Source organism: Aquarana catesbeiana, linkage group LG13 (genome assembly GCF_042186555.1).
Source record: "Aquarana catesbeiana isolate 2022-GZ linkage group LG13, ASM4218655v1, whole genome shotgun sequence".
Classification (NCBI taxonomy): Eukaryota; Metazoa; Chordata; class Amphibia; order Anura; family Ranidae; genus Aquarana; species Aquarana catesbeiana.
In genome coordinates, this window is record NC_133336.1 from 71,922,070 (window position 1) to 71,949,687 (window position 27,618).

General features: G+C 43.3%; 1 protein-coding gene across 3 annotated transcripts in view; it reads left to right on the forward strand.

Annotated features, from left to right (window-relative positions):
* Nucleotides 1-27,618, forward strand: part of KIAA0586 (KIAA0586 ortholog) — a 243,281-nt gene that overhangs the window by 77,065 nt on the left and 138,598 nt on the right. For all 3 annotated transcript variants that reach the window (XM_073610065.1, XM_073610067.1, XM_073610066.1), the window contains exons 17-21: nt 3,949-4,136; nt 7,857-7,973; nt 20,577-20,654; nt 20,789-20,967; nt 22,116-22,201. In XM_073610065.1, coding sequence (XP_073466166.1) covers nt 3,949-4,136; nt 7,857-7,973; nt 20,577-20,654; nt 20,789-20,967; nt 22,116-22,201 — 648 coding nt within the window. The remainder of the gene's footprint in view (nt 1-3,948; nt 4,137-7,856; nt 7,974-20,576; nt 20,655-20,788; nt 20,968-22,115; nt 22,202-27,618) is intronic.

The window sequence follows — 27,618 nt, forward strand, 5'->3', positions numbered from 1 at the left end:
AATTTCACTTCCTCCTGCTTGGCATGGCACTGCTCCCATAACATTTAACTTTGGTGTCTATGGAAATTCTTGGTCAGCTTGGCATGGCCCGATTCCATTAACACTGGCGTCTATAGAAACTCTTGGTCAGTTTGGCACAACACTGCTCCCGAAACATTTAACATTGGCATCTATGGAAAATCTTGGTCGGCTTGGCATGGCTGTGCCATGTCAAGCTGACCAAGATTGCACCGCACTGCACATGCGCGTGATCGGCAGGTGCATGCTGAGTAGCCAGCATGCATGGAATCCAGGAAGGGGGGCACTGTGGCTTCAGATTCCCACACTGGAGATGGCCACACTGTGCAGGAACTTCACAAAGTAAGAAAACGATGCTGCACAAATATAAAACTGGGTGTCACGTCACATTCGACTACCCATCACATTTTGCTACCTGCTGGAGTGCGCATACGCGACGCCGCCATATGCGTTCCAACACTGTTGTAAGACCACTTTGCCACAGGGCCCCTCGCGGGCTCGCTTTGCTCGCCACACTTCACTCGCCACGCTTCGCTCGCCACGCTTCGGGAATGGCCTCGCTTTGCTCGGCATAATTATGATCTAACTCTACGTCCACTTGGATGGTGGGGCTTGAACCTGGACCTGATCAGGGGTGTGGCCACAAAATTCTGCTCAAGCGCAGATCGCCACAGTGTTGGAACGCATATGGTGGCGTCGCGCATGCCCAGTTCAGCGGGTAGCCAAATGTGATGGGTCGCCATATGTCACGCTACATGGGTATAGTTATTTTGATCTTAAAAGTCATATTTCGGCCGGAACTCCGCTTTAAAGGTCAATGGTCCCGTCACCACCAACACTGGGTTTGCTAAGGCAATTGGAACCCACAAAGTGATTCACAAAATATCGTTTGAGGCCATTGAGCAGTATATTTCAATGAAAGTTTTTGTGTGTGGATTTCAGCTGTCATGATAGATGGAAAAATGCACTGATTTTCATGTGGTTTAGCATATAAAGATTCTTTGCGACATTGTACTACAGGGTTTACTGTATGCAGTTATTTGCATGGGTTATAATAAATAGGGAAATAAATAGTCTATCATGACAATAAAATAAATGTTCTGGTTAATATGTTCTGGTGATCTTTAGCACAAAGCCATGCAGCACAGGAGTGCTAATACCGCCCAGTATATGACCCTTAAAATGTGTAAAGCCTAAAGCACTTGTAATGAGGTAGTGCTGTTGTTCTGAAACTAAGATCTGAAAATGCCAATATGTATCTTAGTAGTTGGTGCGAAATCATGAATTTAGAATTATGGGGGTTTCCATTGTGACATGTATATACAGGTGCAGGTACCAGTGATGCAATCCTAATCATAGATTCACTGCCTATTGCATCACCTGGAACCAACCTGCAGGACAGGAGCTGAGACCTTTTTTGAGAACATACAGCCGTAGCTAAACTCCTGGACTCAAGCGGAACAATGTCTGTTACAGATAATCGTGTTGTGCTTCAACCCCCCTCTCTCCATTTAAAAATGCACAGCCACAGTATCATTACAGGCTGTGCTTCAGGAATGGATAAGCAGAGGGAATGGAAGGAAGCACCGTGCCAGAACTGTTATCTGTAATAAACAATGTTCCTATGTTGCTGAGAGCTGAAAGCATTGCTGCTATTCTGTGTTCTGGCAGCCGCGCAGTGGGGCTTATACACCCTTATTTCAGTAAGACATTTATTACTGTTCATACTGGAGTTTTACAAAATAGTAAAGGTTTAAAAATGGTAAAAATCACTGTGCCTGGAATTGGACTTTGAAAATTAGTCCACAAGGCTAGCTTTCGCATGTCTGTCGAGGTTTATTTAATTGTGTTTTGTTAATATTGACTACAGGCTCTACATTTTCTTAAGTATGCTTTTAGATTTGTTGGCCTCAGTAATAGAACCCTGCTGTTGTTAGATACTGCAAAGACATCCAACAGCATTGAATGGAAAGATGTATGGGCTGCATTTCGGGATTTGCCTATTTTATGAAGCTGTTGAAACTTCTGTACGCGGCTTTCTTAGTAAACGTGAGCAACACACGCTCACCCTCTTTTTTGCTCTGCAAAGAAGCTTCTGTAAGGGATGTCTTTTATCATCTCTAAAATTTTCCTGTGCCCTCGAGCTGTAAGTAATACTGACCAGACATTCTCCTCTAATAGTAAGGGGAGGTTAAGGGGAAAATAGCAATGTATGCTAATGACACTCTGCTTTTTCTCTCAGATACTGCTGCCTCCAGCTACAAATGCCAGGTTCCTTATAGAACAATTTGTCTGCTTCCATAGTTTGCACATAATTTATATAAAATAGATTTTTTGCCTCTCCTGGTCCCACTGTCCTCCCTCTATCACACATAAAAGTGGTCTCAGAATTTCGATATGTGGGGGTACAAATTTCAAACTTTATTACAGAATACATCTCTTTAAACCTAACCCCAATACTAAAAGTTTTTGCTAGTGTTGAGTAGAGTGAGAAAGGATTAGAGTGAGTTTTTAATGCTATTCGGGGCTCCATTGGAGAGATTTACCTTTACTGTCCTGCTGACAATAGGTACACAGACCGAAATAAAAACCTGATGGGTTCTAGCCTAAACTAAAGGAAAGTATTTTTATTGTTGCTGTTGGAGAATGGGAATTGGCAACAGGCCCTACATTTACCTATTACCTTACGTTTGACTTACAAGACACCTTTTTTTAATCATTTTTTGCTTTTTTTTATTATGATTTTGTCGATTTTCACAGAAAAATAAAAAAAAAATGAAAAAAGTACATTCAAACAATACCCATTATATTCCTTGTTCAAAACGGCCTCAACAGACAAATCACTGATAAGTATAAATGCATTCACATATCCCTTCATATAGCACAGATGTTCATTACATCTTGTCAACGCCTATAGCTTAACATAAAGCATATCACACATATATGTATTAAAATAGTATTTTCTTTTACGGGCTTTACAGACAAAGATATGGCGTCTTAGAACTGATGGCATATGAGTCTACTGTTTGACCTACGGTTATTCTAGGTGACACAATTAAAGGGTCATGTCAAAACTTAAGTCTTCAAGATGTTAGCTTGGATTTCCATATTTTAGAAATCTGTTTTCTGACCCTTTTTTTCATTTTTTTATTTTTTTTTTCATTTTACAGAGTCAGAATTACTGCCCTCTGGACCTGATTTATCTAAAACTTTGGGAAGACTTGCCAATGTCAAATTGCAAGTCTTCATTTTTCCAGGACAGTTTAGTGACTGAATACTTTAAAGGTTCTTCAAGGTACTATAAAGGTTGCTTCTATGCATCTGGTTGCCCAGCTAGCTAGTTTTTTGTTGATGGTATCTTCTGAGTGACCCTAAATCTACTTACTTTATTATTAAACTTGGATAATGTCGTAAAAAAAAAAATGTAGTACTGGCTCAGACAACCAGGCAACTATTTTTTTTTTTCAAATCGCAATGTCAGCAATAACAGCTTGCATACACGAAGTACATATTCCATTTAAAGCCAATCCGCATATTGGCTTTTCCCTCAATTGATACTTGAACATAGTGTATGTAAGGTATTTTTTGACTCTCATTGAAATTAGTGGGGCCAAAAATGCCCCATTCTGCTTCAAAAGTAGCTAATGTACCTTTCTGAGCTTCAGATGTTGACGTAAAAGCAGCTGAACACTGAAGTGTGAACAGAGACAATGTAAAAGCATGGGATTTTTGTTGTAAAGCATTGTGGAGCTTTGAGCTTCGAGCTCACAAAATGCTCAGTGGTGTAAGATGAAAATGTATGTGTCTCCAATGACTTCACAGCACCAAAGTCATAACATACGTATTATGTATTTTATTGTATAAAAAAATGTATGAGTCCACATGCATAAAAGGCAACTTGTTATATGTCATTTATTACTCTGATTTCAGGAAAGCCACGGATTTGTACTACAGCTGCTTTTCCTTCAACTGTAACTCGCACTAGACCACATCCAGTTATTGTCAATGTGTCTGTTCCACCGCAATCCCCTCAGGCTCAGCCAAAAGTGGTGAAGCCCAACATAGCAGTAGTGGAGGTGAAGTCTGAGAAGAAGGAACCACCACAGCTCAGTGTCCAGGTATGGCTTGTATTGTGTCTATTTAAAATCACACATTTTTGTGTTTTAGCTTGATGTTTTTTATTTTTGCCTTTGATCTATTTAGGGGTCATTTATCCACCTCAATATCAACATGGTACACCCCCTTTCTAGGCCATTTTTGAGTTTTTGGTGCTGGATTAACTAAATTAGAACTGCGCCACAGATCTTATGAGTGAAAAAAATATCTTATGTAGCTGCTATCCTATTGATACAGTGATCAAAACCAAATTAAAATTCAAGTGTATAGTGCTATCATAAAGCTCAAAAACTCTTATGTCCAGTGCTGTAAATACAAAATTCAAAATGTTATTTTATCAATAAAGTGTACCGTACAAAATGGTGCCCATGCAAGGATGATCCTTATTTCTGTGATGTCAATCATCCAGATAGATATCTTCATCAAGCATATGGAGTGAAGGTAAAGCTTACTGCAGAACCAAGGTTCGCCAAGAGGGTCTTGCAATGGTCCCACCCTGAGGTACTTGATTTTCCTCTCAGGTGTGCCGTCCTGGAAGATGACTTGAGAAAAGTACTAGTTACTTACCGGTAACTGTCTTTCTGGGAAATCTTCCAGGACGGCAGGCCTACTTCCCACCCGTTGGAGGAGGGAAAATTTTAGAACACTAGAAGGTGAGTGCCTATGAGGAATGATTTCCCTTGTGAACCAAGTTTAGGAGTTACTTCTCTACAAACTGAGGATCAAGGGGAAGGGTGTGGACTTAAAACAGCTGTTGATTGATTGTGTTTCCTGTGGGGAGGAGCCTCTCATCTCTCAGGTGTCCCGTCCTGGAAGATTTCCTAGAAAGACAGTTACCGGTAAGTAACTAGTACTTTTTTTTTTTTTTTTTTTTTTTTTAAACATCTACCACAGCATACAGTGGTCTTTTTCAAGCTTTCCACCATGTGTATGGGTATTAGGGAACCCCTGCTAAAACTTATTATAACCATGACTGATGGTACATAAACATGATTTTAATAGTAAGTTAAGTGGATATAATAAAGGCATAAGTAATGTGGTCTGTCTAGCATATTTTATACCAATAGTCAATCGTGCTTTAACATTTCCCCCTCCACTGCATGATAACCTGACTTTTAGTAATAATTATGTAACAAAACAAATAATAATAGCGTCCTGAAAAGAACTCCAGAATGTGAAAATGTTAGTGTCTCTTTACATCGGTAGTCAATTGAAAATGACAGGGAGAGAAAATTCCCCCCCCCCCCAATATAGAAATAAGAACTAAACTTTTTTTTTTACCAAACCTGGCTGAGCCACATCCTTCATTTGTGTCTCACATGCTCCCCCTCCCAGACACTGCAGCTTATAGTAGGGAGAGTTTCAGCCATGAAGGCGGTGCTGCTAATTCACAAAGTAGTGGCCAGGTAATGATGGGCAATCTGCAGGATTGTGAATCAGCAGTGACAATTCTAATAGCTGAACTGAAGTGTAAGCAGACTCCGCCTACATGAGTGTCAACTCTGCTCTGAATTCAGGATCAGTGCAACATCATTGCCACCCCATCACAGGAAGCTGCATTAGGTGGACTTCACTGGCAGCCTCAATGGGTATTTGTGGGACTTTGCAGGGGTACAAAGAAAACTGTACACTTATAATTAGGTGTGGCAGTATATATGCACATATATGTGTGTGTGTGTTGGTTTTTTCTTTATGGGAAGCCATGACTCTACTTTAATATCATTCCGACTGTATAGGATAGAGGGCCTGATAGGCAGTTCAGGCAAAAACAGCCAATCGGGCCTGGTCCTATACCCTGGCCAACAGAGGAATCACGACTTTAAAGTGTATGTAAACCCTAACAATTAAATTATGTAATTTGCTCCCTTTTTGGTCTATTAAATTTACCATCAAAGTCCTTTTGCTACATTCGGTTTGATAAATGCAAACAAATCGCCTGTTGATCCTGCCAGGAATCCTGTGAGCTGTTAACTTCCTGTGCACTTTGCCATGGTAACCCAGTTATCAATTAGCATTATTCCCAGCTCTCCCTGTGGACTGCAGAACACTTCCCCAGTATGTTTTGGAGATGAGAGGAGGGGGTGTTCTGTAGTTCTTACAAACTTCAAATCCTGGGGTGACAATCTCGCTGTTCCATAGATACAGTACAGTGAATGAGTGTTGTCACCCTAACCCAGGAAGTGTGTTACTGGCTGGATCACCAGGTAGAAATAAAGGGGGAAAAAAGCTAGACAAAAGAAAACTATGCAGCCACCACATCTAAGGACCCTGGTTATCTACATCTATTAAATTTTGGCTCTTGGATTTAGGTTCATTTTTTGTTGCTATTGTTGGAACCCTGTGAACAGAGCTAAAGACCTGGGGTGGGTGGGGACCTTTTGGTAATTACAGCCTCAAGGGGGATAAGCAAACCTTTACATTTAAAGGGGTTGTTAAGGCAGTGCTCACAATCACTGCCAGCCCTTCTTCTAGGATAGCATGTACTATACAGTGTATGTAGTTTTTTTTTTAATTTATCTTCTAAATACCTTTATTTCTTCTTGCCGATCAGCGGTCACGTGACCGCCCATCGCTCTCTTCCTCCGATGTATGTATGTACTACGGAGGGAGGGGCCGAGATCTCCCTCTGACGTCTGTTTGCTGGTCACATGACCTCCCTCTGTAGTACATAAATTGAAGGAAGAGAGTGACAGGCAGTCACGTGACTGCTGATCAGCAAGAAGTAAGGTACTGTATTTAGAAGATGAATTTTAAAAAAATGACATACACTATATACTACATGTTATCGTAGCAGAGGGGCTGGCAGTGAATGTGAGCAGTAATTTTTGCACTGCTCTGAAAGGTGCTAGAAGGGGATGGGCGGCTCACACACAGAGCTGACCGGCAGGGAGAGGATGGGGGAGAGGGAGAGTAGGGCAGAGGGAGAGAAGGGCAGAGGAGAGAGCGGATGACTGAGGCACGTAAACTGACCACAGTGTCAGGGCTCAGCAGCCATGATAAAACCATGGTCAGTTTACAGGGGGGGGCAGAGCCAGTTAGGATCAGCCAGGTATTTTAGGTGATAGAAAGGGCCAAATTATACAGCACAAGCACTGTGCTGTTATTCATGCTTTAAAGGAACAGGATCCTTTTTTTTTTTTTTTTTTTTTTTTTTTTTTTTTTTAGGGCTACAAGCACTTTAGGAGCTCTTCTCCCCCTACTATAGGTACTCTCATTGTACAAATTGATATATGAAGCCAGAGATTGCCATTGTAAATTCCATAGGATCTGGGACTTATGGGTGAACTCGGAACACACTATACCACCTAAAACTCCAAGTACTGACTAGAGCCTAGGGTCTGTGGTTGAACCCCTATTTCGCTTTTCCTTGACTGTTGTATTTGTATACACTGTTATATTGACATTCTATATTTTATGTCTGTAAATTAATTTGTGTTGCATAACTGTTCCTTTAGTCCTTGATCCAAGTGTAATGAATGGACATTCTATATATTCTGTACTGTGATACTTGAGCACCGTTTTCTCTATCCTGTTTGTATTCTTTTCATTTTGCATTTGCAAATTGTATGTACAATTTCTTTGTACAATAAAGTTACCTTTTTTAAAAAAAAAAAAAAAAAAAAACTTTAGAAGCGCTTTTAATATTTTCATTTTCGGGTTAGATTAGTTGTTAATCTTGTGTTTCTCTGACATCTGTGATAACATGCTTGTTCCTTTTCTAGGTTTTGCCTTGCGTTGACATTGATAGTATAGCCAGTGACAGCCCGAGCACAAGCGAAAGAACACCGAGTGCGGAATTTGTGCCTCCTACCCCCAGCCCTGTCCAGCCTGACATACAGGTAGGGATATGAGACGCTATTCATTACTTGGTTTACTTTGTCAATACTCTGATCATCTAAAAAAATGCAGGGATTCGTGGGATTGGGCTTAATAATGCTGTGAACGTAGGATGGTTTAATCATGTAGCAAACCGAACGAGGCATATGGCATGGTCATATTGATGGCAGATTTGCATGCTGGTTGATAACATAAGAAAAATGTTATATCAGATCTAGAGTGCTGTGATGGAAACCGGTCATTGAGAATTATTAGGTTTCAGAATGAGCTTCGTTTTAGGCGTTTAAGGCTGCTCATACTACAAATGGTTATTGTCCACAACAAGCAACTGTCTAGCCACTTGCCGACCGCCTCACGCATATATACGTGAGCAGAATGGCACGGGCAGGCAAAATCACGTACCCATACGTGATTGCCTTCCCGCGGGCGGGGGGTCCGATAGGACCCCCCCCCCCCCCCGGTGCCAGCGGCGGTCGGCATTTGGCTATGAGCGATGAGAGACGAGGGGGAGACCATCCGATTGTGGCCCCCCCCTCGCGATCGCTCCCAGCCAATGAGGAACATCCCCTGCCTGTGTATAGTACACACAGGCAGAGGATGTGATGTCATCTCTCCTCGGCTCGGCAGTTTCCGTTCCAGCGCCGAGGAGAGAAGACATGTAAGTGCACCAACACACACACACACACACACACACAGTAGAACATGCCAGGCACACAAAACACCCCCGATCGCCCCCCGATCCCCCCCCAATCACCCCTCCCCCCTCCCTGTCACACTGACACCAAGCAGTATTTTTTTTTTTTTTTTCTGATTACTGCATGGTGTCAGTTAGTGACAGTTACTGTGGTAGGACAGTGAGTGTTACCCCCCTTTTAGGTCTACGGTACCCCCCTAACCCGCCCTAATAAAGTTTTAACCCCTTGATCACCCCCTGTCACCTGTTTGGCTAAGCGATCATTTTTCTGATCGCTGTATTAGTGTCGCTGGTGACGCTGGTGACGCTATTTAGGTTCGCTGTCAGCATTTTATAGCGACAGGGACCCCCATATACTACCGAATAAAGGTTTTAACCCCTTGATTGCCCCCTAGTTAACCCTTTCACCACTGATCACCGTATAACCGTTACGGGTGACGCTGGTTAGTTGGTTTATTTTACATAGTGTCATGGCACCCGCCGTTTGTTACCGAAAAAAGGTTTAGCCCCCTGATCGCCCGGCGGTGATATGCGTCGCCCCAGGCAGCGTCAGATTAGCGCCAGTACTGCTAACACCCACGCACGCAGCATACGCCTCCCTTAGTGATATAGTATCTGAACGCATCAATATCTGATCCGATCAGATCTATACTAGCGTCCCCAGCAGTTTAGGGTTCCCAAAAACGCAGTGTTAGCGGGATCAGCCCAGATACCCACTAGCAACTGCGTTTTGCCCCTCCGCCCGGCCCAGCCCACCCAAGTGCAGTATCGATCGATCACTGTCACTTACAAAACGCTAAACGCATAACTGCAGCGTTCGCAGAGTCAGGCCTGATCCCTGCGATCGCTAACAGTTTTTTTGGTAGCGTTTTGGTGAACTGGCAAGCACCAGCCCCAGGCAGCGTCAGGTTAGCGCCAGTCGCGCTAACACCCACGCACGCACCGTACACCTTCCTTAGTGGTATAGTATCTGAACGCAACAATATCTGATCCGATCAGATCTATACTAGCATCCCCAGCAGTTTAGGGTTCCCAAAAACGCAGTGTTAGCGGGATCAGCCCAGATACCTGCTAGCACCTGCGTTTTGCCCCTCCGCCCGGCCCAGCCCAGCCCACCCAAGTGCAGTATCGATCGATCACTGTCACTTACAAAACACTAAACACATAACTGCAGCGTTCGCAGAGTCAGGCCTGATCCCTGCGATCGCTAACAGTTTTTTTGGTAGCGTTTTGGTGATCAATACCTGATCCGATCAGATCTATACTAGCATCCCCAGCAGTTTAGGGTTCCCAAAAACGCAGTGTTAGTGGGATCAGCCCAGATACCTGCTAGCACCTGCGTTTTGCCCCTCCGCCCAGCCCGGCCCAGCCCACCCAAGTGCAGTATCGATCGATCACTGTCACTTACAGAACACTAAACGCATAACTGCAGCGTTCGCAGAGTCTGGCCTGATCCCTGCGATCGCTAACAGTTTTTTTGGTAGCGTTTTGGTGAACTGGCAAGCACCAGTGGCCTAGTACACCCCGGTCGTAGTCAAACCAGCACTGCAGTAACACTTGGTGACGTGGCGAGTCCCATAAATGCAGTTCAAGCTGGTGAGGTGGCAAGCACAAGTAGTGTCCCGCTGCCACCAAAAAGACAAACACAGGCCCGTCGTGCCCATAATGCCCTTCCTGCTGCATTCGCCAATCCTAATTGGGAACCGACCACTTCTGCAGCGCCCGTACTTCCCCCATTCACATCCCCAACCAAATGCAGTCGGCTGCATGAGAGGCATTTTCTTTATGTCCTCCCGAGTACCCCTACCCAACGAACCCCCCCAAAAAAGATGTTGTGTCTGCAGCAAGCGCGGATATAGGCGTGACACCCGCTATTATTGTCCCTCCTGTCCTGACAATCCTGGTCTTTGTATTGGTGAATGTTTTGAATGCTACCATTCACTAGTTGAGTATTAGCGTAGGGTACAGCATTGCACAGACTAGGCACACTTTCACAGGGTCTCCCAAGATGCCATCACATTTTGAGAGACCCGAACCTGGAACCGGTTACAGTTATAAAAGTTAGTTACAAAAAAAAGTGTAAAAAAACAAAAAAAAAACAAACAAAAAAAAAAAACACATACAAAAATATAAAATAAAAAAAAAAATAGTTGTTTTATTGTTCTCTCTCTCTCTATTCTCTCTATTGTTCTGCTCTTTTTTACTGTATTCTATTCTGCAATGTTTTATTGTTATTATGTTTTATCATGTTTGTTTTTCAGGTCTGCAATTTTTTATACTTTACCGTTTACTGTGCTTTATTGTTAACCATTTTTTTGTCTTCAGGTACGCCATTCACGACTTTGAGTGGTTATACCAGCATGATGCCTGCAGGTTTAGGTATCATCTTGGTATCATTCTTTTCAGCCAGGGGTCGGCTTTCATGTAAAAGCAATCCTAGCGGCTAATTAGCCTCTAGACTGCTTTTACAAGCAGTGGGAGGGAATGCCCCCCTCCCACCGTCTTCCGTGTTTTTCTCTGGCTCTCCTGTCTCAACAGGGAACCTGAGAATGCAGCCGGTGATTCAGCCAGCTGACCATAGAGCTGATCAGAGACCAGAGTGGCTCCAAACATCTCTATGGCCTAAGAAACCGGAAGCTACGAGCATTTCATGACTTAGATTTCGCCGGATGTAAACAGCGCCATTGGGAAATTGGGAAAGCATTTTATCACACCGATCTTGGTGTGGTCAGATGCTTTGAGGGCAGAGGAGAAATCTAGGGTCTAATAGACCCCAATTTTTTCAAAAAAGAGTACCTGTCACCACCTATTGCTATGATAGGGGATATTTACATTCCCTGAGATAACAATAAAAATGATTTAAAAAAAAATAATATGAAAGGAACAGTTTAAAAATAAGATAAAAAAGTAAAAAAATAAAGAAAAAAAAAAAAAAGCACCCCTGTCCCCCCTGCTCTCGCGCTAAGGCAAACGCAAGCGTCGGTCTGGCGTCAAATGTAAACAGCAATTGCACCATGCATGTGAGGTATCACCGCGAAGGTCAGATCGAGGGCAGTAATTTTAGCAGTAGACCTCCTCTGTAAATCTAAAGTGGTAACCTGTAAAGGCTTTTAAAGGCTTTTAAAAATGTATTTAGTTTGTCGCCACTGCACGTTTGTGCGCAATTTTAAAGCATGTCATGTTTGGTATCCATGTACTCGGCCTAAGATCATCTTTTTTATTTCATCAAACATTTGGGCAATATAGTGTGTTTTAGTGCATTAAAATTTAAAAAAGTGTGTTTTTTCCCCAAAAAATGCGTTTGAAAAATCGCTGCGCAAATACTGTGTGAAAAAAAAAAAAATGAAACACCCACCATTTTAATCTGTAGGGCATTTGCTTTAAAAAAATATATAATGTTTGGGGGTTCAAAGTAATTTTCTTGCAAAAAAAAATAATTTTTTCATGTAATCAAAAAGTGTCAGAAAGGGCTTTGTATTCAAGTGGTTAGAAGAGTGGGTGATGTGTGACATAAGCTTCTAAATGTTGTGCATAAAATGCCAGGACAGTTCAAAACCCCCCCAAATGACCCCATTTTGGAAAGTAGACACCCCAAGCTATTTGCTGAGAGGCATGTCGAGTCCATGGAATATTTTATATTGTGACACAAGTTGCGGGAAAGAGACAATTTTTTTTTTTTTTTTTTTTTTGCACAAAGTTGTCACTAAATGATATATTGCTCAAACATGCCATGGGAATATGTGAAATTACACCCCAAAATACATTCTGTTGCTTCTCCTGAGTATGGGGATACCACATGTGTGGGACTTTTTGGGAGCCTAGCCGCGCACGGGACCCAGAAAACCAAGCACCGCCTTCAGGCTTTCTAAGGGCGTAAATTTTTGATTTCACTCTTCACTGCCTATCACAGTTTCGGAGGCCATGGAATGCCCAGGTGGCAAAACCCCCCCCCCCCCCCCCAAATGACCCCATTTTGGAAAGTAGACATCCCAAGCTATTTGCTGAGAGGTATAGTGAGTATTTTGCAGACCTCACTTTTTGTCACAAAGTTTTGAAAATTGAAAAAAGAAAAAAAAATGTTTTTTTCTTGTCTTTCTTTATTTTAAAAAACAAATGAGAGCTGCAAAATACTCACTAGGCGGAAGTGCTAACCACTTAGCCACTGTGTAAGTAGAGTTCACTAGCAGTCGCAGTCATTTGAGCAATTACCATTTATTAAACCCAAATGCCCGATTTTGATGTTAACACCACTCTAAGACATTAAAGTGATACTGTCACATTGCCTATGTAGGGAAAAGTGACAGTGTCTCTGCAAAGACCCCCATCCCATTTATTCTCGCCTTGCCTGTGATCCCTCACAGTTCCTACCCCCATAGCAGCCAACGCTGAAATACCAGTGACCAGGGGGAGCGGTGCTGTCATTTTCTTGGTCCTGTGACAGTGCTCGGGCCTAGCAATTGACTGCTTAGGATAAAGCTCTGTCACGGATAGGAGATATACCCAGAATACCCAGATAGTGTTGCCATGAGCAACAGAAGTATGATTGGCACAGGAGTGCTTAGCAAGGTGAGTATGGGGGGTCAAGGGGAGCCAGTTGCAGAGACACTGTCACTTTGCTCTGCATGGCCAAGGTGTCAGTGTCTTATTTTTTTTAAAGGGAGGCATACATGGAAGAGTTCAGTTTTTAATGTGAATAATCATATAATGCCGCGTACACACGACCTGACTTTACGGCATACTTTGCCCGGCGGACCAGAGTCCGTCGGACAATTCGATAGTGTGTGGGCTCCAGCTGACTTTTTTTTTTCCCCAAAAGTTCGACGGAACTAGAAATGAAACATGTTTCAAATCTTTCCGATGGACTCGAGTCCGAACGAAAAATCCGCTCGTCTGTATGCTAGTCTGACGGACAAAAACCAACGCTAGGGCAGCTATTGGCTACTGGCTATGAACTTCCTTGTTTTAGTCCGGTCGTACGTCATCACATACGAATCCGTCGGACTTTGGTTGATCGTGTGTAGGAAAGTCCGTCGAAAAGTCTGCCGTAAAGTCCGCTCGTGTGTACGCAGCATTAGTGTATGTAAATGTTAAAAAAAACCTTGTTATTGCTTATAATTTGTAATTGTATAAGTACATGGGGGCAGCCATAATTATTTATCACATATACAAGCTCTGTTTCCTGTGCCTTGTACTACCTTGTATCTCATTGCAAGTCTGGTAGGGTATGTGTAAAAAAAAAAAAAAATGGACACCCACAATGTTACTTGTGTTGTATAATCTTTGCCTAGGTTTTAGTTTAAATGCACGAAAGAGGTTTTTTTTTTTTTTTAATTTGGCATAACAAAATTGTTACATTGGGTAGGTAATACATATCGGTATCAATAAATTGACAGTGATTCAATCAAAGATATCAACGCCAGCATTCTGTTAATATACATTCCTGAATCCCAACAATACCTCCGTACATAGTTACATAGACACAAATCCATCAAGTCCAACCTATGTGTGTGATTATAGTCGAGCACTTTTGTATGTGTGCGCTGTAGTCTTTTTTTTTTTTTTTTTTTTTCTATCTGTATGGTCTTATGACTGCACCATCTTTTAATGCATTTTTTAGGGTGTGCCCCCCCAAATCTTTGTCTAGTGTATGGATTCTGACCAAATCCCTTTGGGCTGAAGCACCCCCCCCCCCCCCAATCATTGCCTCTTATTAGTGCCCACCTGTGTTTTTAGGAGGAGTCCTTTTTCTCCCATGGTTCAGAGAAGCAGGATCTTCCATTCTATGGATAGCTCAGGACCCAATGATATTGGGGTACTTTGACGTAGTAGTGGACTTAGCACTATATGGCCATATGGTGTAACTAAATCCCCAGATTTTCTGAATATGCTCAGGGGTTTTTAAATAGCCTTGCAGGAGTTAAATGTCATTTTTGTATGTGTGTGGCCACCAGGGGTTCTATGGTCAGGGCGAACAGGAAGGGAGATAGCGGGCATCCCTGTCTAGTCCCAGGGAAAATAGGAAAGGGATCTGATATAATTCGGTTAACCCGCAGTCAAACTAGCGGCTCTGTATACAGTAATCTCAGCGATTTAAATAAATACGAGCCTAAAGCCAAAAGTTTCCAGAAGGCGAAACAAGTAATTCCACTCGACCGAATCAAAAGCCTTCTTGGTGTCCAAAGAGACCTCCACTCTTGTCCCAGCGTTGTCATGGTCAGTTTGTAGGTTCACAAATAGTCTTCTGACATTCATCTGAGCACATCTCCCCAGGATAAAACCCATCTGATCCTCAATAATTAACTTTAAAATAACAGTTTGCAGTCTCTCTGCAATAATTTTTGCTAGAATTTTTGTGTCTACGTTCATCAACAAGATCGGACGGTAGGAGTCACATTCCTGAGGATCTTTTCCCCCTTTGTGAATCAAAACCACCAGGGCTTCTCTCATAGAGGGTGGTAGCCTACCATCCTATCTAGCCCCAACAAACACTCGTAGCAGGCGACGTGCCAGACTACTCCCATATGTGTGATACCACTCCGAAGGGAGACCATCCAGACCTGTTGACTTCCGAGGAGCAAAAGAGATTGCCCCCTCTACTTCCTCCACTGTGATATCTGCTTCTAAAGCAGCACTGTCTTCATTTGTTAGCACAGGTAAATCAATATTGTCTAGATAGCTAGCCAGTACATCCCCCCTCAGCAGGGGCGCACGGCATATAGAGCTCCTTGTAAAAGTGGGTAAAGACTTGTACAATGTCAGCTGAGTCACGCACCTCATTTCTGTGCCTGTCATACACACTCATGTATGTAGGTACATATTCCGGTTTTGCTAAGTACGCCAGAAGTCTGCTGTTTTTGTCACCAAACTCAAAGATGCGCCTCCGCTGCGCAAGTCGAAGCTTAGTGGTCTGGTCCGTCAGTGCAAAACGGTACGCCCTAGTTTTTTCCTCTAAAGTACACTTAATTTTAATGTATTCCTCCTGTAACCAACTAGCTTCCATCTGCCAATGACGGATTCCTGGTTTTGGCCCTAAGATCCCGTAACAGGAAAATGGTCAGAATGTGCTCTGGGGACATATGTCACCTCCCTGACCATTTCCAGGCCCTCCCTCTCAGCAAGGATGGCGTCTATTCTGGATAACGTTTTATGCGTTTCAAAGTAGCAGGAATGTTCCTTAGCAGCCAGATATTTAAAACGCCAAACATCACAAAATCTATATGTAGACAGCCATCCCCCCAGGGGGGCCGGAGCTCCAGGTTGAGCACCCAGCCTATCCATGGCTGAGTCCGCCACTGCATTCAGATCCCCCAAAAGGAAAATCCTCCCTTCCACTATCTCATAAGTAGCCTGCAGCATTTCATCTAAATGAGACATCGAGAAGGGAGGAGGTACGTACAGGTTAACACAAGTCAGGAACTTATTCGGCACTTTCACCACAAGAATAACATAGCTACCCTTAATATCAGTTTTAAGGAGGCTCTTTGTTTCTGGGTGGCAGAGGAGAAGTCAGGATATATAGAAATCCGATAGCCATTGAACTCCAATTCACGCCCCGTCCTGGCCCCTTTCAAAATATTCTCCTGGTCACAGAAATGCAGGATCTTTGCAATCATAGGTCTGGGGATTGCTCCCTTCGATGGTGCTCAACCCAGGATGCGATGTGCCCTTTCTATGGCGAACATGTTAGTAAAAGTACCAAGCGCCAGGTGCTCTTTGAGCCACCCCTCTAAGAATTTCTCAGGGTGTTTCCCCGCCGCTCCCTCAGGGAACCCCACCAACCTTATATTATTCCTTCGCATGCGATCTTCCATATCGGCCATCTTTAAAGTATGCTCAGAGAGGGTTTTCTTTGTCACCTGAACAGCAGTGTTCATAGGTCTGACAGTGTCGTCCAGAGGAGCAATACGGTGGTCTGCAGCCTGTGCCTTTTCTCTGAGCTTCTGCATGTCATGTTTCATGAATGAGAATTCCAATTTCAGTTCCCCAAAATGATCTATTAACTTGTTCTGGCAGCCCTGTATGGCCGCCAAAATCTGTGTAAGGGATGGTTCCTCTTCCTCCTCCACCTCCCTGCCAGCTCTGTGGCATTCAGGCATCCAGCCTATCTAAAGATCTCCCACTGTGTTTGAGGTGATCCCTCAGTGGTCTGGGACTCGCCCAATCTGGTGGGGGAGACACTGGCTGAGCAGCCTCCACATGTCTCTGCAGTGGTGCCCATTCCTCCTCCTCCTCCCGTGCATCGGCGCCATCTTGGGAGCCCCAGGCAAATCGGGCCAGCCATTCTCCTGGCTTTTTGGGCCAGGGTGTATTTCACCATCCCTGGAGGTGCCTGTGAGGATCCTGCACACATACCCCAGCAGTCTAGGTTAAAATTCTAGCGTTTTGCTGACAGGATCATGGCAGAATCCACAACCTGCAGAGAGAGCTCTGTCCCTGCAGTCCTCACATGCTGCGTGCTGGCTCCACCCCTACATGCAAGAAAGAGTTGCTTGCATCTGTAATCTGTATGGTAGAGGAGCTAATGAGTTAAGTGTTTTCATTAGAATCAACAGCATTGATGAATTATTCATATCTTAATTACTCATACAGCATAACAAACATACTTCCCGTGAGCACCAACTGCTTTTAGTGGTAATTTATTCCTTCTTCATCTAGGTTCTGGCAACTTTTCAATAATGTCAGTAAACCTTACATGTATCTGAGTAATGGAAAACATCTGTGTGAATTGTGATAAAACAAGCTGTTTCCATAACACTAGACAACAGATTAAATTACAGAATGAGGCTGAAAGTGAATATAACTGAGGCGGGGAACAGATCTGCGTTTCACTTTTGGATACATAAAATAATCTTCACACTACTTCTTGTCTGTAATGTATTAAGGCTCATTCAGTAAAAGCAGCACACAGAGCAATGCAGTGACCCTTTTAGAACTAGAATTATTCTCTTAGCTGCCGTGACTAGAATAAACTGAAGTCTGATTCGTGACTATGGTTTACTGTTTTTTTGCACAGTCTTATATAATGGGCTCAGTAAACGAGTAAGGTCACAAAGGTTCTTTTGGGATTTATTAGAGACTATGCTGAAATGTTAAAGTTATACTAAAGCCTTTTTTATTAAATAAAAAGGTTTTACTCACTCTGTGCAACAGTATTGCATAGAAATTTCACTTACCTCCCTCTTCTTGCAGTTGCACTGTACAGTGTATAGTCCTCCCTCCTTCGGATGCCTCCTGTAGCATGCATGTCGCAAGGAGACACCCATGCATGCTTGCTCCGAAGACGGGCTTTGTGCGTCTATAGACACAATGCCGGTAAGCCATGCCCCTGTTCCTACCTCACAGAAGTTTGACAGCAGCAGGACCCTATGGCTCTACTGCCTTTAGTTTTTTTTTGCGGAAGTCGCTATTTATGGCAGGGCTCTGAAGGAACGGGACGGGCCGTTCCTTCAGAGCGCAAAAGTAAAGTAAATATTTCCTGAATGGTGCACGTTTACGAGATATTTACAGTACCTATTAGTAAGCCTTATTATAGACTTATCTATAGGTAAAAATCATACATGGGAGTTTACATGGGATTTTATAGATTGGCAATTCGTATCCTCATATTGATTAGTGGTTCCAAATTAATAACTACTGCAGTAGGGAACAGACACAAAAGATACACTCCGCATCTTTCCAAATTACTGTTCTGCTTTATTATGATGCAATTGAGGGTTTTTATACACATGATTACGTAGGTATCACATTAATATTACAATTGTACGTTTATGGTAACAAGGGGCGTAACATAGGCAGACTAATTCTAATCAGAACTCGAAAGAATGCAAACATGTAATGAAAACATTATTTGTGCCGTGTGCACAGTGAGGGCATTATGCAATACATACAAAATAGAATACAATTATATACATAACTTACAAATTTCTTTACAGAGTTAACCCCCCACTTTAATGCAGAGAATGTATTGTAGTGAAAAACGTTTGAACTTTATACCCACTCTAACTTAAAGTGGTTGTAAAAACTTACATATACCCAGTGAAGTGACTATCCTCGGGTGATACACAGAGATGAAACGAATCTTTCTACATAAGTTGTATCTGTTTATCTGCAGTCTTCTCTACAGCCCTTCAAAGTGCTGAAATTATAAGCTTGTCTGAGAGTTCAGTAAAAAGGGGCCAGAGAGCTGAAGTAACTTTGCAGAGCTCAGTGAGGAGAGCTCTAAGAGCTGATTGAATGGAAGGGACACACCCTCCTTCACACAGTACACGAGAACAGAGACAAGGCTGTCAGTCAGTTGGAGGACCCTCCCCTGTCACCATTTTTCTCTTGGTGTCAGGAAAACTTGTCAGAAGTAGTAATTTCCCTTTTGGGATCAATAAAGTAATCTGAATCTGAAGTGATTTATGCTAATAGCAGAGGGAGAAAGTAACACACAGATGTAACGCTTATGCCCTGTACACACGGTCAGATTTTCCGACGGAAAAAGTGCGATCGGATTGTGTTGTCGGAAATTCCAATTGTGTGTGGACTTTTTCCGTCGGAATTTCCAACACACAAAGTTTGAGAGCAGGATATAAAATTTTCCAACCACAAAATCTGATCGTTTAAATTCCGATCGTGTGTATACAAATCTGATGCACAAAGTGCCACGCATGCTCAGAATAATTGAAGAGACTAAAGCAATTGGCTACTGCCCCATTTATAGCCCCGGCGTACGTGTTCAGAATGATCAGATTTTCCGACAAATTTGTGCGACCATGTGTATGCAAGACAAGTTGGAGCCAACATCCGTCAGAAAAAATCTGATGGATTTTGTTGTCGGAATGTCCAATCAATGTCGGATTGTGTGTACAGGGCATTAGTGCTTTTAATCGAGACAAGTGCACACTGTAGAAGGATATGCTTTGTTCATATTTCATGTCTGGGGTTTACAACCACTTTAAAGTAGAACTGTGATTAGACTATATAAATTGCGTATTTTTACTAAGCAGTAAAAAACTTTGCTTATACCGTCTGTTGCAGTGCATTAATGCATGCATGCTAAAGTATGTTGTGATAAGGCAACATGTTTGATATGAATGTGTTGTCAACAATCCTCAACAGGCCAATTAACTTGCATGCATATTTTTCCTGATGCAGCACACCACAAAACACAATATACACTTTTATTGTGCGCTGCATTGTGCATTTGGAGTGCCAATCACAATGCGTGGTCCCGCAGTGCATCACACATAGAGCTGTACATTTGACTTTAGTAAAGTATGTTTGCCGCAGTGCATAAGTGTTAATGGACCCAAAGCTGCAGCTACTATAGAGTAATTCATCCTCAAATTTAGCAGCTGAAACTTCCCGGTATTGCCGTCATCCTTTTCTCTGTAGCTCAGCTACTTTCTTAGCAGTGAGTTGGCTTCCAGCAAGCCTTCTAACCTAAACACAGAACAGGCACGTGGGAAGAAAGGGAGAGAGAAGAATGCTGAATTCCAACTCTACAGACTTCACTACATCTGCTGTAAACCTTGAGGATTTCACAATCTCTGGCAAATCGAACTGAGCATACATTTAGAAAATACTGAAATATATGTTAACCTTCTCACAAACCACATTTCAAACCGATAGTTGACTAATAGCTGCATTTCCCTCCTGTCTTGAGTTTCCCTACTGAACAGTGAGACCACCCATCACTTTAAGGACCAATAGGGAGGCTCAAGAGTCAGGGACAGATGGGACCAACATTGGCTTGTATGAGAAAAGTTTAGGTCTGCAGCCTATACTTTTAGATCTGCTGATTATTTTGACCTGCAATTTTTATTGTCCGTAACTTGTATTTTTTATCAATGTAATAATTTTAATGACCCTATTTTTGTGATCGGTTTACTGTACTTTACTTTTCTTCTGATTTGCTTTGTTTAAGCTACCTGTAAATGTGGAAACTGAAGAAGAAATCCTGGCCCTGCCTGGCACCTCTTATGAAGCACCAGATTTCTCTGAGGTAATACACAGCTACAGATTCGGGAACACGTGTGACTGTACATGGCCTGTTCTCTACCAGTTACTGGTAGAGTGACTCTCTAATGATATCCATTCACCAAATCTTTGTTTTTGTTTTTTTTTGTTTTTTTATAGGAAGAGGAAGAAGATGAAGCACTTTTACCACCAACCTTAATGTTGGAATTAAGTGGCAGAGGGGAGACGCATGTAACCCAACATGATGGAATTCCATTCCCTCCAGCAGTACCCCCTCTACAAACCATAACTGATATTCCGGATAGGAACGAGGCCTTAGTAAACAAGCTCATCAGCTGGTGAGTCATTCTGACATTTTTCTTCTATCCATGTATTTTGTATTTGTCCACAAAACATGACATTTACCATTTATTGGATGCACTCATTAACTTCTCCTGTCTCAGGTAAATGCCAGTGAGATTTCCACATTTGTCCACAGTTTCCATGTAATCATGAATTTCGCTGTACTTAGGAAGGTTGCATCTTATATATTTGGCGCTTCTATGTATTTTCTCTGCATGAAGAGATTTCCAATAATTCAAGCACAAGGGTCATATCGGGAGCTTCTATTAACTACTTCTGGTTCAGGGGTTTCCATATGCTTTGGGGACACAGGACAGCTGTACCTACTTTAGCTCCATTATCTTTTTCTGTCCTATGTGCAAATTATACCAGGTCTAGTAGTTAATTTCAAAAGAGGATATGAGACCAACCTCTGTCATTGTGGACCATTTTCAGATTTAGTTGAAGCAAGATGACAATGTCAGACTTGGTTCAAAATGGCCATACATAATGACTTTGAGGGGAATGCCATCAAAACTGGAGCGGACAGAATCTGGAACAGCTGTGCATGGAACCCTATCAGCTTCTATCTTCAGATTTTTTGGGTAAGCTTTGAAATGAAAGATAGAATCTAATTCATTGCCATGCACAGCTGGTCCAGTTTTGATCATTTTCCCTCATGTATAGAAAGAAATAATAAATATGGCACAGTTTGTCCAATGTTGTATTCCTCTTTTTTTAGTAGCAAAACTATAAAACAGCCCATCAATTTTTTAATAAGAAAAATAGGCATATGTGTGAGAAGCAGGTCAAAGAAATTACCAACATTTAGCCCTTTCCACTGGAAAGGGTCTTAATTAGTGTCTGTAACTTTTACAATGACATTTTAAGGTTGTATAATGGCCAACAAAACTACCAACCTTGCTCCATGTATAGTAATTTACTTCTTATAGTGGCGGCATAATCCAGAATTAAATATAGTTAAACCAGAAGAGCATTATAGTGTCCCTTAGGAAAAGTAAAGCTGTGTTATGCCAGGTGAACAGGATATTATGCTGGGAACAATCATTAGCTTTTGAACAATAAGATCCTTGTTGGTATATCCAGCAAAAGAACCTCTGGTCGGAGCACCCATGCAGTTACCAACTCTATTTTTTATGTTTAGGGTGGAGCAAGAAGTAATAGCTCGTGTCATCAATGAGAGGCATCCAGTGACCACATCTGTTGATGACCAGTCTACCTCAGATGGTGGTATGTATATTTTTTTGTTGTTCTGTATATTCTAATACATTACATGGTTGAGTAATGGCATCTGACCATAACACCTACTATATGGCCAAAAGTATATAACTACCCCTCAAAATTATTAAAGTGGTTGTGAAGGCATAGGGGTTTTTTTTTTACCTCAACCTTCCTTCAATTAACCCCCCCCCCCCCTCCCCTCCCAAATACTTACCAATCTTTACCCAGCTCTGTGACCAAGAACAGCATTTCTGTTCTCTCTCCTCACAGGACTCATAGGCAGCAGCGGGAACCATTGGCTCCTGTTGCTGTCAAACAAATCTTGTGAGCAGAGAAGGGAGGGGGTGGGGGGGGCGAAGCCATGCCACGCTGTGCTCTGTGTGAGTCTATAGCAGCCTGGTTTACTATGTTGGCACTCAGGAGAAGCCAAGAGCGCTGGCAGGGGCCCCCCAGAAGAGGAGTTTTAGGGCCACTCTCTGCAATACCTTTGCACAGAGCAGGTGAGTATAACATGTTTATTATTTTAGAAAAAAAAATGTATGCCCTTACAACCACTTTAAAGTGCTACTAAACCCACAACAGTAAAATCAGTCTGTCTATGAAGTAAGGCATGCTTGTTATACTCAACGTGGAACGGGGTTAATCTTCTGCATTGTGTAAAAAGGCTGTGTGATCCGGTCTCTCTGATCCTCTTCTTCCAAAGACTCCAGACCTTTTCCTGATCGAACAGAGCACATGCTAAGTTAGTTGTGTATTGGTAGAGTTCTTTTTTTTTTTCTTGGGAGGGTACATGTGATCAGCACAGGACCAGTCAGCACTGTCCAGACAGAGGGTCAGGGGAAAATGAAAATTCCTCCTACAGGCTTTAGACAGAGATACAAGTCTCAAGACTGCTATATACTGCTGATGAGAAAAGGTATTTCTTTCTCGAACATCACGGGACACAGAGCCACAGTAATTACTGATGGGTTATATAGGTATCACTGGTGATTGGACACTGACACACCCTAACCAGGAAGTTCAACCCCCTATATAATCCCTCCCCTTGCAGGGATACCTCAGTTTTTACGCCAGTGTGTTAGGTGATGGACGTGTAAAGATGTCCTGTGCTGAGCTCCAAAGGGATTATCTTATATCCTATACTGGGGCAGGCTAGGCAAACCGGATCCATTCCAAAGTGTCTTTTCTAGGCCGAATTGGATGGTACCCGGGCCTCCTGTCCGAAGAAACAAGGTTTTACCTGTAAAGCTTCTCTTTTTAGAGAGCTGGACCCCGCATATTAGAAAATGTTTTTTCTAGCTTAATTTCTAGCTGGGTGCTTTACAGAGCCAGAACTGTGGATCCCCCTATTCGTAGGGGGCCCCAGTCTCTGACGTTTTTTTCAAACAGAGCCCACCGTGAGAGGCGAAGATTGGGTCTGTACAACAGAACCCTGCGGCTGGATAAGGTGAGGGAGATTCCACAGAATTTTTTAATTCTAGTAGGTTTCTCCTTTAAGGTAAATGCATGCTATGCCTATTGTGACCACCGGGGGCTGCCAAGAGCACATACCTTTTCACGCTGATGTCTGTCTCAAGTGTTCGACGCTGTACAAGCTCCTCCGGCCGGGTCCAGGTAGGATGGGATGGGGGTCTCTCCTCTGGGATATCTCCCCCCAGACTAGGAGGAGGCCGCAGGTGATCTGTAAGGCCTCCCCCTAGTTGATTTGATATCTCCCCCATTGATGCCGCCATTTCCTCTGTAAATAATAGTCTGACTTGTCCTGTAGACAATGCTCAGGGATCCTATAGATAAAAAGATGGAATCCCTATTGAAGGATGTTTTCTCCTTAGCAGGTTCAGTGGCTCAACCTGCAGTAGCAGCGATTGGAGTCTGTCAGTACTTAAGAGACCATGTTAAACAGGTCATCAAAGTTTTACCTGAACAACAGGCCCAGGGGTTGGCTAACCTTCCAGTGGCCTTATGCTTTGTTGTTGACGCCATCAGAGATTCTATCGTGCAAACCTCCCGTCTTTCTCTGGGGTAGGTGCATATACGTCGAATCCTATGGTTGAAAAATTGGTCACCCGAAGCACCATGTAAGAAGCTCCTGGCTGGGTTTCCATTTCGTGGGGAAAGGTTATTTGGAGAAGACTTGAATAACTATATCAAGAGAATCTCTTGTGGGAAAAGCACTCTCTTACCTGTTAAGAAGAAGAGTAAGCGTCCCTCTTTCAAATGGACTCTTTCCCCAGCGCCGGGGGCTTCAGCCTCCAGGCGGTCTCGACGGCCTCCTCCATCTGGGTCCAGAGACAAGAGTCAACCCCAGGGACAAAAGAAGTCCTGGGGGAAGAAGCCTACTAGGCAAAACACTAAGACCTCTGCATGAGGGGGCGCCCCCCACTCACTCGAGTGGGGGGAAGACTGCGACAGTTCTCAGGGCTCTGGCAGGAGGATTTCCAGGACAGATGGGTAATCTCCACGGTAACCTTAGGGTACAAGCTGGAGTTTCAGGAATTTCCTTCTCCTCGTTTCCTCAGGTCAAGTGTCCCCAGAGATCCAGAGAAAAAGCAGTCGCTCCTTCTAGCGTTAGAGCGACTTTTGTCGCAGGAGGTCATTGTGGTAGTTCCCGCGAAGGATCAAGGATTGGGCTTCTATTCCAACCTTTTTACGGTCCAAAAACCAAATGGGGATGTCAGACCCATTCTGGATTTAAGGGATCTGAACCGATTCCTAAGGATTCAATCCTTCCGCATGGAATCAATTCGGACAGTAGTTTCCACCCTGCAGGGAGGAGAATTTCTGGCATCGATAGACATCAGAGATGCATATCTGCATGTGCCGATTTTTCCCGCTCATCAGAAGTTTCTGCGCTTCGAGATAGGAGGGCGCCATTTCCAGTTTGTGGCTCTGCCTTTTGGGATAGCCACTGCACCTCGAGTGTTCACAAAGGTCTTGGCTCCTCCTCTGGCCAGATTAAGGGCTCAGGGTATAGCTGTCATAGCATACCTAGACGACCTGCTCTTGATAGACCGGTTGGTAGCCTCCTTGAACGGAAACTTGAGGACCACAGTCAGGTATCTGGAACACCTGGGTTGGATCCTCAACCTAGAAAAATCTTTTCTAAAACCAGTAAGAAGACTGAAGTATTTAGGTCTGATCATAGATACAGGCCAGGAAAAAATATTTCTACCTCAGGCAAAGATCACTGCTTTAAGAGAGCTGATTCTGGCAGTCAGGACCAAGAAGGGTCCTTCTGTCCGCCTTTGTATGAGGCTTCTAGGGAAGATGGTGTCTTCATTCGAAGCAGTTCCCTATGCTCAGTTTCATTCAAGAATGCTGCAACACAGTATTCTGTCGGCCTGGAACAAGAAGGTTCAGGCATTAGACTTTCCGACGCACCTGTCTCATGCGGTGCGTCACAGCCTCAATTGGTGACTAATACCCGAAAACCTGCAGAAGGGGAAATCCTTTCTACCGGTTACCTGGACGGTGATAACAACTGTCAGTCTGTCGGGTTGGGGAGCAGTTCTGGAACATTCTGCGGTCCAAGGGGTATGGTCCAAGACCGAGAGGACCTTACCCATCAACATTCTGGAGATCCGCGCGGTATATCTAGCCCTAAGGGCCCGGACTATCAGGCTACAGGGTTGCCCGGTCAGGATCCAGTCCGACAATGCCACAGCAGTGGCTTATGTCAATCATCAGGGAGGCACCCGGAGCCGAGCTGCTCAAAGAGAGGTGAACCAGATCTTAGTCTGGGCAGAGAAGCATGTGCCATGCATATCGGCAGTTTTCATAAATTTGACGGTTTGGCTATTGAAACCCACGTTCTGAAGAGTCGTGGGCTTTCAGGTCCTGTGATATCTACCTTGATCAATGCAAGGAAGCCAGCTTCCAGAATGATTTATCATAGAGTCTGGAGAGCTTATATATCCTGGTGTGAATCCAGGGGTTGGCATCCCAGAAAGTATGTGATCGGTAGAATTCTTGATATTCTACAATTGGGTTTAGAGATGAAGCTGGCCTTGAGTACCATCAAGGGCCAGGTCTCGGCCTTATCAGTATTATTTCAACGGCCACTTGCTTCGCATTCTTTGGTCCGAAACTTTATGCAGGGGGTGAGGCGTCTTAATCCTCCGGTTAAGGCGCCCCTAAACCCCTGGGACTTGAACTTGGTTCTGTCTGTTACAGAAACAGCCTTTTGAACCAATAAGTCAGATTCCTTTGGTCTTGCTGACAAGGAAGTTAATTTTTCTGGTAGCCATCTCTTCTGCTAGAAGAGTATCAGAGTTAGCAGCTCTTTCCTCTAAAGAGCCTTATTTGATTGTACACAAGGATAGAGTGGTACTGCGCCCTCATCCTAGTTTTTTACCAAAGGTGGTTTCAGATTTTCATCTAAACCAAGATATTGTTCTACCTTCCTTTTATCCAGATCCCTGTTCTCCGGAAGAAAGATCACTACATTCTTTGGATGTAGTAAGAGCAGTGAAGGTCTATCTGGAAGCGACTGCTCAGATTCGCAAAACGGATGTTTTGTTTGTGCTGCCAGAGGGTCCCAGTAGAGGACAGGCAGCGTCAAAAGCTACCATTTCTAAATGGATTCGACAATTGATCATTCAAGCTTACGGTTTGAAACAGAAGATGCCTCCGTTTCAGATCAGGGCACATTCCACAAGGGCTATTGGTGCTTCTTGGGCAGTGCACCACCGGGCCTCGATGGCTCAGATCTGCAAGGCCGCAACCTGGTCTTCAGTTCATTCATTCACCAGATTCAGATCAGGTGGATGTGAGAAGGCATGAGGATATCGCCTTTGGGCGTAGTGTGCTGCAGGCAGCGGTACAGGGTCCTCAGGTCTGATTGCATCCTACTTGGTTGTGGTTCCCCCCCCGTCAGATAGCATTGCTCTGGGACATCCCATCAGTAATTACTGTGGCTCTGTGTCCCGTGATGTTCGAGAAAGAAAATAGGATTTTTTAAAACAGCTTACCTGTAAAATACTTTTTGTTCGATGGACATCACGGGACACAGAGGTCCCGCCCCTCTAATACACTATATTGCTTGGCTACAAAACTGAGGTATCCCTGCAAGGGGAGGGATTATATGGGGGGTTGAACTTCCTGGTTAGGGTGTGCCAGTGTCCAATCACCAGTGATACCTATATAACCCACCAGTAATTACTGTGGCTCTGTGTCCCGTGATGTCCATTGAAAGAAAAGGATTTTACAGGTAAGCTGTTTTTAAAAATCCTATTTTATCAGTTTATATTTACTAAAACTATTGCATTTCCATGTTCTGTGTACTGTGGGAGACCAAATATAGTGATTGCAGGGTCCTGGATTTAGTAACACTTTAAGTTCAGATGTTTCCAGTTAGGAATACTGTTAATGTTACAGCATACAAAGACACTTTAGACAAATGTACACTTCTAAAGAAATATAGAAAA